Here is a 17,220-nt window from a genome sequence, read left to right as displayed (position 1 = left end):
ATGCTCCAAGTAAGAAAATAGCAAGATTTGCGAACAGAATACAAGATCGAATCCTCCAATACATAGTTTCCATGACACCGGATGCATATCATACCCTTCATACTGCCGGGTTATATAATGCATGTCCAAATGCACGCTCAACCTAAAGATTTTAGATATCGGACAATTCTAATCAAATTTTGACTGTTATAGATGAGACATTGTAAGCAAATGGTCCCAGGCTGTCAAATAAAAAAAGCTGGAAAAGATTTAGAATTAGTGTTTGGAAGACGTAGAGAGAGGGATTCGGATTGGTAAGGTATACTAGCGATGACATGTTCATATGGTTGGATCGAGTGTGCGAGATTAAGAGTTGAGATACCGTTTAACAGAGGCCTGATTAAAGATTACAGAAATTGAAAAAATATCCACACTTCTGCAACTAGTGTCGAGACATATCGTGTTAATAGAAACCAAAAATTATGTTGACTACGGATGGCTTCTGAAGACCATCACACACACCCCCAAGGAGAAGACCAATGTTCACAAGGGAAAGGTTTACCAATAACGGGAATGGGTCCTCAGTGGTGCAATGAGCAGTGTACAAGAACCGACGTGCATGAATGAAGCAAAAAGAACACAGCTTTCACATCAGATGGGGCCCTTTCTGTTCTGCGTCCTCCATGAGGATAAGCACTCTAGCATGAACAGAATCGGGCATTTGCACTGCTTGAACATCAAAAACAATAGCAAATGATCTTCTCATTTCATTTCATGCTGTCTTTGTTTGCATGCCAATCTAGATTTCTCAAATTGGAGACGCCAACAACAAACAGAGAAACATCCACCAGGTTACAGTTTCGGCAGATTTAGTATGAATGAGAATATTGACATAAGGTGGTCCTACCCATTCTCTCCATTCAACTGGGGAGAAAAAATGATGAAAGGAAAGCAAAGATAACCACGTAAACACATTGGTCTAATACAATGAGGAAGAACAAAATATGTACATTTACATTCCCCGTTATATCATGACCGAACGGCAGCATTTATAAAAGAAAACAGAAAGCAACTATATAACTCATTATTTGATCCTCAATAAATTGAATCTGGGGCATTGATACTTATCCACTCCCTTTCTAGTGTTTTTCCACCTCCCACTCCCCGTATACACAACATATTTACAGAACAAACAAAGCTGCTTTCTCCTAGCAATTTGAAACTACCGCATTCACCTAGCAATATCTATACATGATAGATCACCTCATCTGGACCTCCATCTCCAATCAGAATGAGGCCTTCGACAAACACGGGAACAAAGCATCTTCCCCATTGGCAACCAGTCGAAATAGCATCCGCAGGTGGGTCAATAATAATCAGATTTTCATGCTTCCTGAGAATGCCTATCACACTTGCGGTATTCCCCTCTTTGATAAAACTGTCACATCAATTTAAGATAAACAAAATGATCAAGATAATCATATGAAACACAACATTTCTACTGCAAAAACTGCTTGCAAATTGAGAGTCAGCAAACGCAACCAAGAATACTGGAGATGCAATTAATATTATCCTATCTTCGGAAAGAGAACTTTTGATTGATATTTGCAACAAAAGGTTATCAAGTCATACCAAATGAGAAGTAATAAGTTTGTGCAATTATCATTAAACCTAGAAAGACAAAAACTAAAAGTCAAAGTTTATTGCTAATCAGAAAGAATGTGGGGATATAACGTCCAATCAATAACCAGAAAGAAACAGAAAAAGAAGGGCAGATAATTGCAATATGTAGAGAAACAGATTTGACTCAGCTAGGTTAGTTAAGTGTATTTATTGATATTTATGTTCTTGCTGTTTCAAGTTTTAGGGGACGACTGTCACCAGAATTTAGAAATGTAATGGTTTTCTGGAAGAATCTTCACATAGCAGTACTTAAAAAAAACCATAAGCAAGTAAGGCCAAAAGCTCAATTTTTTCCATTTTCTTGGGTTTATATAAATGTCAATTCCTATGGATAAAGCATTTCACTTGTACAAATGCCGCCCTGCCGTGTAATGCAATAAGCAGCAATCATAAGCCAGTAAGTAGTCTCTCATCACTTGTCTTGGTCAAGGCAGTTTTGTGGGCAAGTAATGGGACGAAAACCAAGAACTGAACAAGGAAAGAAAATATAATCCATTTTGGTTGACAAGAAAATTAGTTAGTAACAATTTAGAGAGTTGAGATGGTTATTACCAAAAACGCAATATAAAGTATCATTGGCAGCATTATATATTCATGAAAAACTGTCAAAAGGAGGAAGCTCGCTCTATTCAAAATACTGAGTTTCCAGAACTTGGGCTTCCTACAGTTAGGATCCATTTTGAGTACCTAACCATTCACTCTTACGGCCGTGAGTCCTTAGCTCCAAAACATAACTTGATAACTTTGTCAATTCCAGTATACTAGATAACGTATGTCACTTGCATTGGCAAGTTGTGAGCATCAATCAAAAGAGTAACAAAAGAGCAACGCAAGAACCGCCACATCTGATAGCTACATGCAAGGATATAAGATCTACAGACCCCTGTCCCAATCTGGTCCCAGTTGGCTTAATATCAGGACACTCCCATCCCGATAAGCAAGATGAATGAGCATCCCAATACTTCATCAGATCAAGATGCTTGCAAACCCCTTTTTTTCTTGTCCAGGACTTTTATGAGATCTAATGATTTTTTATTAATTTTTTTAGCCTCTTAAATAAAGTTTTTGAGCCTCTTAAACAGATACAATACTAGGAGACCCCTTCTTGCAGGTTCTTTTTTTAATTTTTACTCTAAATTTTCTTCAATTTTCTCTTTTTTCCTCTCTAAGTTACCTCTAATGACTAAACCCACAAGGCAAAAGAAAGCCAATAGAGTCGTTTTGGCTGTCCCTGTTGGTATCGGGCGACCGGCTAACAAACTAGCTAGTCCTAACTGGTACCAGGACATTCCGGTTCATGAGCGAACCGGTGTCCCGTGGGCCATCTTGGTACTATTCTCCCATCAAAACAGTATGGTACCATTAGGATGGGAATCCCTAAATGTATCTCATATATTATGGTCTTCTAGAATAGCTTGACATAGATGAATCAATTATTAATACTCAAATAAAGAGGCTTTCACATTTGTCAACCATAAATGATGAATTGCTTCGATGAGACATTGTATAAAGGAAAATTGGTGTAGTTAAGGAAAAATATTGTAATTAGGATGGGAATCCCTAAATGTATCTCATATATTCTTTGACATAGATGAATCAATTATTAATACTCAAACAAAGAAGCTTTCACATTTGTCAACCATAAACGATGAATTACTTTGATGAGACATTGTATAAAGGAAAATTGGAGTAAAGAAAAAATATTGTAAATAATATATATTGAACCAAGGATTTAAGTATCATTTGCCAATGGCATGCTAATGTAGCAATGGCATGGTATGTAGTGCAGCTCATCAGGCCTACCAACACTTGGCATATATAGGCACAATAGCATACCAAAAGCTAACATGTAGCCTGTATCTTGCCAACGCCATGTGCCAATAAGGCATTGGCACAGTACATATCATGCATGCTATGGCAAATGGCACTTAAATCCATTTAAAATAACACTTAGTCAATGACAATGAGCAAATAGTGCATAGAGACACTTTCATATTAGGCACCACATAGAACTAATATTTGGCACATGCAATTGCATATGATAGTAATCGAAATCATGCTGAAAGTTGGTACTGAAAACCCACACAGCAAGAGGATTTTAGAATATTGCAGTCTCTCTCATGGAGAGAGCTTCATTTTTCTTAAGGAGTTTCACGGCGGGTCAATAGGTGGGCACCAATAGATTTGGTGAGAGGGGGAAATAATTCATGACAAGTCAAACAACTATAAAGTGTTAAGCCCTCAATAATAGTAATGATAGGTTTTACATATTATTTTATATTTTTATGATAGTTAATTCCAAAAATACATTTTTTCTTTTCATAATATGACTCCTATATGCCTATCTATTGCTTAGCATTTTTTAGGAAAAGAGGGGACTAAGAGAACTAATGCATTAAGAATGGAAGCTGAAGCATCAACTTCATTCATCTCATGTAGTACCGCATAAGGGGATTCACTTACTACCCACCAAGGGAGTTTGTATTTCAGTAGAAGAAGAGGGAACCACAAATTGTGACGAATGAATGCTCTTGTGTTGGTTTGTGAAGTGGCACGTCAGGAGAGAAAAAAAAAAAATCAAAGCTTTGTTTCTTAAATGCCTAATGTATATCCATTAATAGAAAGACCCCATGGCGTGTGGGGTGTCCAAGATTCCAGTCCTACTACGTACTAGTATATTATGTAATTTCCCAACATGCACCTAGAATGCGGAAAAAAAAGAAACAATTTATAGGAGTTGGTAATTATACCAATATGTGTGAATTAAATTAAGATTAAAGTTTCACCTAAAACAGATCAGTTATAACCAGAACCAAACTGAAGCTGACCACCAAAACTTGATTTCGGTCAGTTTTGGTCAAAACCAAAATTAGGTTTTGAACCTTGAATCAAATTGTCTAATAATGTGGTTCGTATGATCATTGATCGGTCAACCTGGACTGAGTGGTAGAGTGGCCTGACCCATGAAAACCCAGCCTAGGCCCAACATTTAAGCACTAAAGCCCAATAAGCCTGATTCCTATGAAGTTTGAACAAATCTAAGCCAAGCTATGGCTTTTACAGGTGAAATTTGGCTTGGGCTCAAATTTAGAACAACCTACCCTACCCCATGGTTGGATCAAGCCTGACAGCTTTAGATGAGTTTCGGTTGGGCATGATTTGAGCTCAAGGATTTAAACCTTGATCGAGATTAGGCCTTGGCCCAACCCAATTGATTGACATCCTAATATTATAAGTCCTTTTATTGAATTAGTTATATGGAAATATGGGTGAACTATGTCCTATGGTATTGATAAAACACAATCAATTACATCCTTTAACCTCTAATTAATTGGTCAGAACACTAACCCTTTCTTACCAAATGGCTATTGTAATAGTGTGAACATGCACAAAGAGATAAAATCCCAAGCGAGCGCACATGTATTATGATATACAATAAGCTTTATAGCAAACTAGCCATAATCCAGGCAAACCAAGATATTACATGGAAGCAGTTACAACTTTTAAAAGTCATGCGACCAAGACATATTGGTCACTCGAAAACATCATCATAACTTGACTAGGAGACGCTGGTACAATACAGTGCAATAAGATGATATTAATAATTAAATGAATAAACTTTAACCCAAACTAGTGACATATATAATTTAGTGAAATGGGTCATAGCTCAAGAAGATGGGTCTCAACTTGGTCTAACTTAATAAGATGAGGAGGTCAACATTGTATATGCATGAACATTTTCTTCCTCCAAATCCACAACAATGTGATCATCATGGTAGACTGGAATCATAGCTTGGTGATGATACAGTAAATCTAGTAAAAGTTCGGTGATACAGATCACAAGATGGCAAAACACTACCAAGGAGAGAAGTGATCGCAACAATTAATGTCATGGCTTTTAGAATGTCACAACTCAACATAGCTAGTCTCAACTTAGAAGGATTGATTCATAGCTCAGCATGATCATTCCCTGTTCATATCTTTACATGTAGTGTTCCGACGTGATCATGGTTGTCAGTGAGTGAAATGACCATGAACATCCAGGGACATGAGGTGGGGGCAAGAAACAAATGGCAGACACCCAACATTGTCCAATGGAGTCTACATCAATTTTATGAAGGCATCAACATGACCTAAGAAACCATGCATGCACCCTCCTTTCTTCTCTTTTGATATGGCTGGGACCTGAGAATGACATTCTCATTTTCCTTCCTCTTTACGCCCTTTTTACATTAAACCCATGGGCTTGTTATTATAGTGAGTGCATAACACACACACACACACACACACGCAGAGAGAGAGAGAGAGAGAAGGCAGTTGCTTCTGATAATATGGAATACAAACAAAGAAAAGAGGTGACTATGGTGGAGAGAGGTGAAGTAGGATGAAGAGAGAAGGAATGGGGTGATACTGTGATGGTTTACCACCTTGTATTAAGGGATTTCCCTCTTTGCCCATTGCTCAAACTCTCTCTATGCTTTTTCTTTCATGCTCTACTTCAATGTGAGCAATCTCACATGGCTTTAATCTCGTATCTCTCAAGTTATAAGCCTTTGCTTTCATCCTTTCTGACATGAGTGTTCCCTGGCCTTTGTTTTGTGTCAAGAGCTTCATCCCTTTGCCATGAACAGTCTCAGCATTTCAGCATAACTCTCCTTCTCATAAGAAGGAAGGCTGCATGCACTCTTTATAGGTGAAGGTTTGCTGCAAAGGGGGGGTGGGGCCATTTGCTCTCTTGTTACATAATGTGAGTAACAGCTCCAAACTAGATTCGACCAATTAGACTGCTTAAACCATCCAGTTCAACAATTCAAAATTGATTTTTCTAAAACTCTAAATCTAGGCCTAATTTGACCAATCTTTCTAAATAGGCGACAAGCAGTTCGGCAAAAATAAACATCAATCACATTATTAGCTAAAGCTTTAATCATTTGAACTTAATTTCCTTAATTCACGAGCTCAAAAAATGTCATTTCTAGATCTACAATGTGCCGCCATCAAAGGAAATGCCCAAGATCAAGGAAAATATAAATCATGATAATTAAGATGATGGCAATTGATAACATATTATGTAATATTTTTTATACTAACCCAATAAAATCAAAAAAAAAAGAAATTTTATAATGCAATAATTAAGTTGCAAGTCTGCTTCAAAAGATTAATAGTATTTTTTTTTCACTATTGAAAGCACGATCACCTATTGCCACTACAAATAAATTAAAAGAGACCTAGAATCAAAAAGGAGTTTTCTCAGCTCATCTTAACATTCCTCTGAAGCATCTTCCAATAGTTTTGTCTATTTCTCTGTGCTAGTGCATGCCAATTTGTGCACAGTATCATACATGTCATATGATGCAAGAAGCACATATACAAGACTATCTCTAATAACAAACATCATATATTTTATTTTTCGCCTTAGCTGGTTGTCAAGAGAGAGAGAGAGAGAGAGAGAGATTGAAAAAGAGGACATCAATTTATGATTAGGCACTGATACAACAAGATGGTCATAGGAAGGGATCTTAACAACAAAAGCAGAAGGCTACAAATGGCACCATATGTACAGTTAAATATACTATTTATAACTATAAATAGCAATACATAGAATATACATCATAAGCAAAAGAATTTTAGGCAAAGGATTTGAGGTATGTATTTGCAAAACTATAATTGATCAAATAAATATCATGGTGTAGCTGTGCTTTGGTTAATGTTATGTCAAAATTGCATATTGATTTATTGTTCATTGATTAATCAAGATTCAAACCCAAAAAGGACCCAAATCTACTATTTTTTAGATGCAACCATTTGCAATAGTATTGTACAATCAACAAGATATTTTGACTTAACTGTTAGTCTGTTACCATATTGTTGCAAGTTTCTGTATTAAGGCAAGAATAAACAGAATTTCTTTCAACCAGAATGTTCCAATTCTTCTGCCCATAAGTAAACATCTTACAGTTTCAGTTAACCACCTGACGCTGACAAGATGTCCATCATGTTAACAGCGTTTGTCACCCATTCCAAGCTTTGAAGAAGGGATTTTCATGGTACTTAATACTCTAATTAAAGTTTCACCAACATTACTCAAGATATGAAAAGAGTTACCATGAACACATGTAATGTTAAAGAACAATACTCATGGGAGCACAGTTTTCATAATCCTATCATGATAAGTCTTTTGTAAATAGATTGTCTTACCCCTCCTCAAGGCGCATCCCGTGATCATCACTGGAAATATTACGCTCTGTCAGCCAGCTTACGAAGTCAGGAGATAGCTCTTTGTCTTCCTTGTTTACATTTAAAACGGTTGCAAGTTTAACAAAAGAAGTGACTTTGGCTCCATTTCCTGCTCTTACAAGAAATCTTGTCCCAGTATTGGGGTCAGATATGTAGAAATCTGCAACATGCCTCTGTCACAAGAGATAGCAGACTGATCAGTATCAAGAAATGCAGTTACCTACGCACTAAATATGAATGGAGTACACAGAAACAATCAACATAAGCATAGGCAAAAACTAATTAAGCACAGACTAACTATATATACCATTCATATAAAGTTCTTATATTGTCAGAAATGCACAAGCCAATACCTAGATCTAGCCTATGTACCATAATTAAAGAAAGGAAGTTCTGCATGTCAGCATGCATATGTCAACACATAGTTAGCCACCCAAATCGTGACATACATACATTTTCATTCTTATTGTTCAGAAACTTACAAGAAGACAACTAGGTATAAACCACAGTGCTACAGTGCCTTATATTCACATCTCTAGCATTCTAGTCCCTTCAACCAGCAGCCATCACGTATGTTGGAGCATTGCAGCACCCCAAGGCTATGCCTATTAATCTTTTTAAGTGATGCAAAAGAATGTGCACACCGTTTATTTAGTAGCTCGTCAAAGCCAATCCATGTTCCAGTCACTTATATGTCTCATATCTTAGGCTTTCACTACATGCAAAAGCCCTTCTATAGCATAACCCCAAGATGGTTGGGCAGAACACAATCATGGGTAGATGGGCCTTGTTTAAGAGGCCATGTGGAGCATGGATTTACAGTATCCATGAAATATTATCTTCTCTCCCCTTTTTTCCATCCCTTGAATTATCTCCTTTTTTGGGATTTTTTTCAGAATACAGGAACTAACACCCTAAAACCCTCTCCTGTTTTAACCACAAAACACTTCATCCTTTTCAACATAATAGCAGGTATGATACCTATCGCCAAAACCATGAAATCAAATAACATTTCTTAAATTTAATCTGCAAAACCTCTTTTCGTTATGACTTTCTGGTGGTGGTTTGGTGGGAAGAGGGGGGGGGGGGGGGATGAAACTTTGCCGATTCGATTAAGTTTCAGGTGTCACAAAAGCAACTCCCATGAAACTGACAACCAGACATCTGCTTATTATAAAACTTGATTTTAAACCCTATAAATAGAGTTTCTGAATTTCGATATATTTACCTTCTAACTTCAGCAGAGTCAGATTTTGTGTTAAAATGTGTGATTAGGATGAACATATTTTGCTTTCATTTTATTTAACATAAAAATAAAAAAGTCAAAATCCAAAGATGTTGACACACTTCATAAGTCCAAACTCAAGATGATACTAATTTAATTTATTAAAGAATTGATTAAAATTTAACAAATAATATTTAAAAATGAAATATTATCTGCAATATATTATGCCTGGTGATGTAATGATTATACACAAGTCATCATTATACCATTCAAAGCCATTTGACAAACACTCGACAGTCCATATAGACCAACACGTATCATTTCTTTTAGAGGAATCATGGATGAAGATTTGTTTCCTAAACCCCTGTTGATGGTAGAGTGTCTTAGACCAAAGTAGGTTAAGGTGCATTCACCTTCAAAAGTTTTCCCTTGTGTGTGTGTGTGTGTGTGTTTAGTGGGGATGGAGGTTGGACTCGAAACAGAGATTTTGTGTTAAAATGCATAAATAGGAAGAACATATTTTGCTTTCATTTTATTAAACAAAATATAAAAAGGTCAAAATCCAAATAAGTTTGCACACTTCGTAAGTCAAAACTCATGGTGGCACTAATTTAGTTTATTATGAATTGATTAGAGTTTGAGAATGATCAATGAAAAAAAAATTAATATCTACAATATATTATGCCTGGTGATGTAATGATGATATATAGGTCGTTGTTACACCATTCAAAGCCATTGCACAATCATTCAACGGTCCATTTAGACCAGAACATATCATTTGTTCAGAGGAATCATGGATAAAGATTGTTTCCTCAACCCCTATTGATGGGTTAAGTATCATGAACTATGCAGCAAAAGACCAAAGAATTATATTCTTGTGTCATGTCCATGTAGGTCAAGAGGCCTTGCTTGGTATGCATATCATATTGACACATGGATAAGCTAGCACAAAAAGGTATACAGGTCTAAGTTGATTGCAGTTTAAATGGTGTATTGAATTGTAGCAAGGAATTAGCCATACGGATTAAAATTGCACAACCATTTACAAATTACTGGTCACATAAGCTCAAATTTCAGAATAAAACCTTTACAAATGGAAAGTGGTCTCTTATATGCTGCCCCATCCCCTTCCTTTTTTTTCAGCACTGATAGATTGGTTCAACAACTTGGGGGTTAAGTAATTTGGTTTACAAGCTAGTATATTTGACTTGATTGAGCCCTAAGTCCTAGAAGTCTGGGACTCCAAATAAGAATAAGAAGTGGCCAGTAAATGTGTAAAAGGAGCTTTTAGGCATGAATATTGCTAAAGCATCTTCCATGGATTCGTTTGTTATGAGAAAAAGAAAAGATTTTAAGGCCAAGTCCAGCCATCCTATTCCCTTTCCCTTCCCTCTTATACTCTCATAGTTTCTTCCTCTCACAATTAATAAATTCTTGTTTCTTTTTCCTTGCTTCTTCAGTTTTCATTGAATGATCTATTGTTGAAATTTGCTATGATTTTTTTGATTTTTTTTTGGCTGGTGAACTACTCAATGTTCACATCTGTTTTAACTTTTAAACATTTCTTAACCCTTTGTTCTTGCAGCTCATAATATATGTTCTACTACATTTGATTGTTGATGGCTGCTTTCGATCTGACTTGAACCTAGTGGCTGAATTTAGTTTCTGCACATATTATCTTTTATTGTGCAGAGTTAATTTTCCGCAAGAATCCAATTATTGCAGTATAACAATATCTTATACATGAACAAAGAATTCCTAATACTAAAGCAATTAGAATCTGCTCCGTAGGTGATCATCCATTTTCTAAATTAAAACTAGAATAACAAAGTTGATAATTCTTCTCCAATGTTCTCTGTATCTGCCCTCTTTCTGAAGCAGACTGCATGTCATACAAGTAACCCAAAACACAGATCATGATTCTTTAAGCTCACTCATCTCTCGGGGTCCTTTATCGCCTAGCCAATCCAGGCACAATATGTATTAATTTAGATATCAGCATGTGTTGCTATGATTTAGGTAGTGAGGTTTATTGGATCTATCACCACACATAAATATTAAAAACATGGAAACTAGTGGCAACAAATTCCAACAGTAACCGATGACATTCCATAGAATGATTTTTGTGCAAGTGTTAAAATATAACAGTTTTAAATTGGTCCATAATCAAGAATTTCATACTTGATAAACCAGTCAAAAGTAATAACTTATGAAAGCTCATATATTGAGACTTTAGACATAAAAGTCAAAGTTTAAGTAAAATCAGTCAAATGGCATTAGTCCATATAAGTGGAATTTGAAAGACTAACCTCTGAATGTCTCAATCCCCATGTGAAGCGCTTAAGACTAACCAAACCACTCCATCCTCGATACTCATAAAGTTCAGTAGATGCATATATGCACCTACAGATATTCTGATAGGATGTTTCAAGAGGAATGCTACCACAAGTGACATGCTGCATGAAAGTGTGATGCATCAAACTTGGCAAAAAGAGATGATACCTTTAATTAAAACATGTGACTAAGCTGCACTATTTTTATGAAGAACCTAAAATGCAATATCCTGTCATTCATCATTACATTAGTACTAAAATGAATTGATTCTTTTTTTTAAACAAACATTATCTTCTAAAATGTAATAGTTTGTAGAATCTACTTACCAAAAATAAAATTAGAAAAAAAAGACTCCGATGTTTTGTCATGCTGGTACTCAGTTTCTTTACCAGATAAAGATATTGTCATAAAAGCTGCAAGCAAGGATACTTTTAAACTCCAAGGAAGACAAAAATTGGCATATTTTCCATATTTGAATTGTTATTGCAAGTTTGGAATTCTAGAAACTGAGAAATTGAGCATAATCAGTAAAAGATCTTTAAATTGCACCCTAGATAATTTATGCAAGCATTTAACATCATGTAACAAATTAGAAAGGCTAAAATAAACATATAAATTTATCCCATTCATATGAAGTAAACGTTATAAACTAACTATACACCACATGTTTTGATCCAAGGCCTATCCTCTCTAAAGGCCAAGATGAAAGCATTGGCAATGTCATAGGTTAATAAAGGAGAAGCTCCAAATAGGTAAAACTTAAATCAGCGAAGATACATGACAGACCCAACAAGGCTCAGAAAAAAATTCAATCTGCTCCAAAGTAGGATATGAGAATAGGAAGGCAATCAATAGCCATCAAAATACAAAAAAGGCGAAAAACATCTGAAAAATCAAATAAAAAGAAGAAACATCCAAAAGGATTTACAGAGGATTAAGAAGCCAGGGAATATGTAGTACTGATTTCAGACCTTAAACATGACAAAATTTGAGCAAATATCCCCAAAGGCCAAAACCAGTACCTGGTAAGAGCTTTTGAAACCCAGAAACACTTGCAATGTGACTGAATAGAATATAGAATAATACAATAACTTATCCTCAGAAAATTGGAGGCAAGTCCTCCTCAAAAGATTTGTTTTGATCAGTTCTAATAATACGTTTCATACATAGGAATTCCCCTCCGATATGGCTCCAACTATAAGAAATATAAGGTCAATTTTAGCGATCCATCTAAATAATCCTAAAATATATCGAATTTCTTTACCAAATAGATAAAATGAATGAATAGAATCCATTAGGCTTTCTCAATCACATGCCCAAGATCTGAACAAGAAATGCAAAATAGATATCCATGCAAAAAAAAAAAGAAAAATATTAGATTAAAATATCCATCTCTTATCTAATATTTCAACATGACACATGAGACTGTAATCTTGAACAACTTAACTTTTAGATAATCCACACAACTATAAAGACAGAAGAAAAAACTTCCCACTGGCCAATCAAGTAGATGCAGCCAACATATTGACTGAAAAGAATGTGTGATGAAAATGATAATAAAGTTGGCCAGCGGTTTCTGGAATTGGGTGTTGCATTGACCACTGGATTCCACTAGTTCTACAGTTTGTTAATTTACAGACATGAAAATAATCATAATAAAATAAATAAATGATCAAAAAGACAATAAAACAGTGGCAGCAAGTAGTTGAAAATAATACTCATATCTTAGTGCAGTATCAGTTTAAACCTTACCAATAAACATTCCGTGTACATAAACAAACTACCCATGGAATACTGGTGCTCTGCAACCATTTTAGTGTAGTTTGATTTTGTATCATCCTTGCACTAGTTATCTTTTAAACACAAATTTTGAATTCAATCTTAAAAAGAACAAGATGATGATGGGCATTTATGAGACTCAATTCATGACTAGAAGAATGAATCCATAAATGATACCACATCAGAACATTAAAACAGCAGCTTTACAGTACGAAGCTTTACAGTACACAGCTTCATTATGTTAGAAAGGAATTTTCTTCACATATACAGCTCAATTTGAAAGAAAGTTAAAATGTACCGTCTCATTTTTTCCCCTGATAAATAACATATCCAAAATCTAAATTAGAGGAAAAAAATCCACACACACACACACATACATATCCACAGTAAAGAACCAAAAAAAAAACATAGATAGATTAAAAAACATATAGATAGATTGGAAAATAACCATCTCTTTTCCAATATCTTAACATCACACATGAGACTCTGTAATTTTTTAACAATTTAACTTTAACATTTCATTTCATTTCAAACAAATAGATGAGGGCATAACATTGACTTGAGGAACATGTGATTGAAGCAATAATAAAGTTGGCCGTCAGTTTATTTAATCTGGGGCTGCATGGCACGCGATTCCACTAATCTACAATTCCCCGAGTTCCAGAGGACACATGACCTAGAGATCATATTAAAGAATAAATAATTCATTAAAAACAGCAAACAATGGCAGCAAATACTCGCAAACAATACCCATTTCCTATTACAAGAAAAACTGAAATCACACTAATAATCGTTCCAAATGACACAAAAGAACAAGCTATCCAAGAAGTGGCAGCCAATAATTGTTCCAAATAGTCGTTTCTAATTGCAAGGAAGGCTGAAACCGTACCAATAAACATTTCAAAAGGTGTGAAAGAACAAGCTACCTAGCAACCTAATACCATCAAGCACTAAACGAATCAATATTTTCTAATAAAAAAGAATCGATAGCCGAATAAAGAAAACAGAACATGAACAAGAAGTAAACCGAGTAATCGTTAAATTAGAGAGAAAGAAAGAAGTTACCCCGGTGATCTTGACTGTCTTTCCAATTGGGAGGTTCCTGGGATCGATAGGAGTATCAGGGTAGCACGTCAAGAACCTCTCCACCTCCCGGCTCCTCATGATCCAGTTCCACAACGCCAGCAGCCCGAGTAGAACCCCCAGTGCTGCCACCACTATCAGCAGCACCGGCCTCGCCACCACAACCCAGAGGAACCCCCCGACCCCGAGCCCCACCACAAACGTCAGCGAGACGATCCAGTACCACACGGTCGGGATACCAGACGCGTAGCTCCCACTGTGGCCCACCGCCGTCACCGCCGGCCCGTATCCTCCCAGCGCCGCCTTCCTCCGCCCGGCCACCGCCGGCGACTGCTCCGCCGCCGCTGGTTGCTGCTGCTGCCCGCCGGATCGGCGGTCCGGGCCGGATGTGATGAGCCCGGTGACAGGGACCTGGAACAGCGGGCCGGATGTCTTCCGCGACTGCGGCCCGGAGCCTGAGGACGGGCGGGGGAGGGGGCCGGAGTGAGACCGAGACCGGCTGGCGGGAGTGGTGGTGGAGCCCTCCATCACCACGGGGATGTCGAACATCTTTCCCAGCTCGCCGGACTTCCTGACATCACCGCCGGTGTAAGGCACCGCCCGCGAGCCGATTGTCGGCTGCCGCTCCTTTGGCTGCTCCGGCGGCCCCGACACAAACATTCCGCTGCTGAGCTGGTGCGACATCCTGCGCCCTGACATCTCGAACGTGACGGAGAGCGCAGCAACAGTACACGAAGGACGATCTCGGAAATTTATATATTTTGGGAGTGGAGAGCGGGGAAAGGAGCGGGGGCAAGGCGGTAAAGGCGAAAGGACGGGAATCGAGCCGGATTTTTCCAGCGTCGAGCGTTTGCTCCCCAGCCCGGAGGCGTCGAGCTGGGACTTCCCGTGGACCCCCTTCGATCTGGATCGTCCGCTCCGTGGATATCTATTTTGCACGGAGGAGGAACGGGAAGCTCAAGGGGTTCAAGTATTCCCAAGATTTAAAAATTAAAAATTAGTGGAATATACAATAAAAAAAAGGCGGTGGGAATGAGGGCGATTAGATCAGGGCTGTCGAACGATGGGTGGACAGCGGGGATTGCGTGTGCGTCCTGAAGTAAAGGTGTGGGGTCCTTGCCGACAAGTGGGGGACCCCGAGGATGCAAGGCAGCACGTGGCGCGCCCTTGACCGTGTCGCTATCGTGCCACGTGGGCCCGGTGGCTCGACGCCGACCGACCCTCAAGGGTGGCGCGGCCCCTGGCGATGGCCGTGGTCGTGGAGCGATCTTGGCCGTTGGATCGGGATAGGTGGGGCGGTCGCTGGTCGCCCGGGGGAGTGGACTGCCGACGGTGTGTAATTGACGCAAGCTTTTTTCCTAAAAAAGAAATGACCCTACTTAGATCGAAGACGAGATCAACGGTTGCGAGTGATTGCGAGATGGATTCGGATGGGCAGGATCGAGGGGCTGGCGGGGCCCGGCGGAAAATAGAATTCCGAGTGACGCTTGAAGGTACTCGAGGCAATCAAAGCGTGCAACGAGACGACAGAAAGAAAAGGAGTTTCGATTCGATTCTTTGACGAGACAACTCTGGGCAACGTCCAAACAGTTACAATGGATTTGGCAGCTCGCGAAGGTTAGGTTTTTTGCTTTGTGGGTCCTTTTTTTAGAACCGCGCATAGGCATACATCATGAGTATTTATACTGTACTTGTGTGATGGCAACCGGCCTTTCCTCTCCTTTGCTTGTTTTTATTTTTATTAATATTCCAACTAAAATCAAAAACCGTGAAATTGTATTTAATTTTTTAATTTTATATAAGTTAAATTGTTTATTAGTATATTTTATTATTTTTTACCTAAAATCTATTATATTATAATTTTAGAAATACATCAATGCCGCTTGAGTCCCACTGCAGTATCCCGTTGGTATCGGACCGTAACATACCAGAATAGCATTAAAATAATACGTTATGAATTTTTTTTACTTTATTATTTTTTTATTTTTTTAATATAAACTTCAAGGCTGTTTCATGGGACTCTATTTATTTTCCGCTCTTCTTTATGTATTTCCCACGATTCTGACTAGAATTATGGAAGTTGATGCATGCAACGACAGCAATCCTTTGTTGGTACGCTTGTTTTGTTTTTTATGAAGGACTCTTCATTTTGTTTGTGTCCGTTTCTTCACGGACTCCGAGGCTTCTCTATGCGGCTCTACCAACTTTAAGTTCTCTAGTATGTTTCCACTGCAGCCATTTCTAATTGAAATCATGATAAGGAAAATTATATTAAAAATTATTTTAGTATATTGAAGTGATAGATAAGTGCTTTGTTTTTTTTTGTTGGCCCGCTTGTCTAATATATCTCTTATTTCACTCGATCATGAGAGCACTTTTTATGGACTCTTTTGTTTCCTTCTTTTTTCGTTTCTTCGCAAATTATAAGGTTCTTTGTATTTTCAATTGCCGAAATTTTAACTGGAAGTATAAAAAATAAATTGAGGTATTAAGCTTTTTATTGAAGTGAGATATACATGTGTGGATGCGTGTGTGAATAAATTTTTGCGAGTGGACTTGTCTTGTTTCTTCCTCTAAAACGTTTAGACTACGATTCTAAAAGTGATCAAGTTGCGTGTGATTATAGAGTTCAATTTATAATGAACTCCACCTTTAGCTTTTTTTTTATTATTTATTTCTCTATCACCGGGGTTCCCTGACGGGACACTACTTATTTTATAACCTTCTTTATATGTCTCCCAATACTAAACTTTCCAGCTGAAATTATAGATATAGAAATATTAAATTTTTTTAATCGATGTCAAAATAATATATATATATATATATATATATATATATATATATATATATATATAGAGAGAGAGAGAGAGAGAGAGAGAGAGAGAGAGAGAGGGAGAGGG

General features: G+C 37.5%; 1 protein-coding gene across 1 annotated transcript; it reads right to left on the bottom strand.

The window, feature by feature from the left end:
• Nucleotides 1-920: 920 nt before the first annotated feature.
• On the bottom strand, nt 921-15,271 carry LOC103717040 (uncharacterized membrane protein At1g16860-like). Its single transcript, XM_008805271.4, has 4 exons — nt 14,303-15,271; nt 11,434-11,580; nt 7,861-8,072; nt 921-1,417 (listed from the first exon to the last, which is right to left on the bottom strand). The coding sequence occupies exons 1-4, from the start codon at nt 15,017-15,019 to the stop codon at nt 1,225-1,227; spliced, it is 1,269 nt and encodes a 422-aa protein (XP_008803493.1). The 5' UTR covers nt 15,020-15,271; the 3' UTR covers nt 921-1,224.
• Between the last annotated feature and the right edge of the window lie 1,949 nt (nt 15,272-17,220).

This window comes from Phoenix dactylifera, chromosome 1 (assembly GCF_009389715.1).
Source record: "Phoenix dactylifera cultivar Barhee BC4 chromosome 1, palm_55x_up_171113_PBpolish2nd_filt_p, whole genome shotgun sequence".
Taxonomy (NCBI): domain Eukaryota; kingdom Viridiplantae; phylum Streptophyta; class Magnoliopsida; order Arecales; family Arecaceae; genus Phoenix; species Phoenix dactylifera.
Note: the sequence above shows the minus strand (reverse complement) of the source record. Positions and strands in the feature narration are given on the sequence as shown.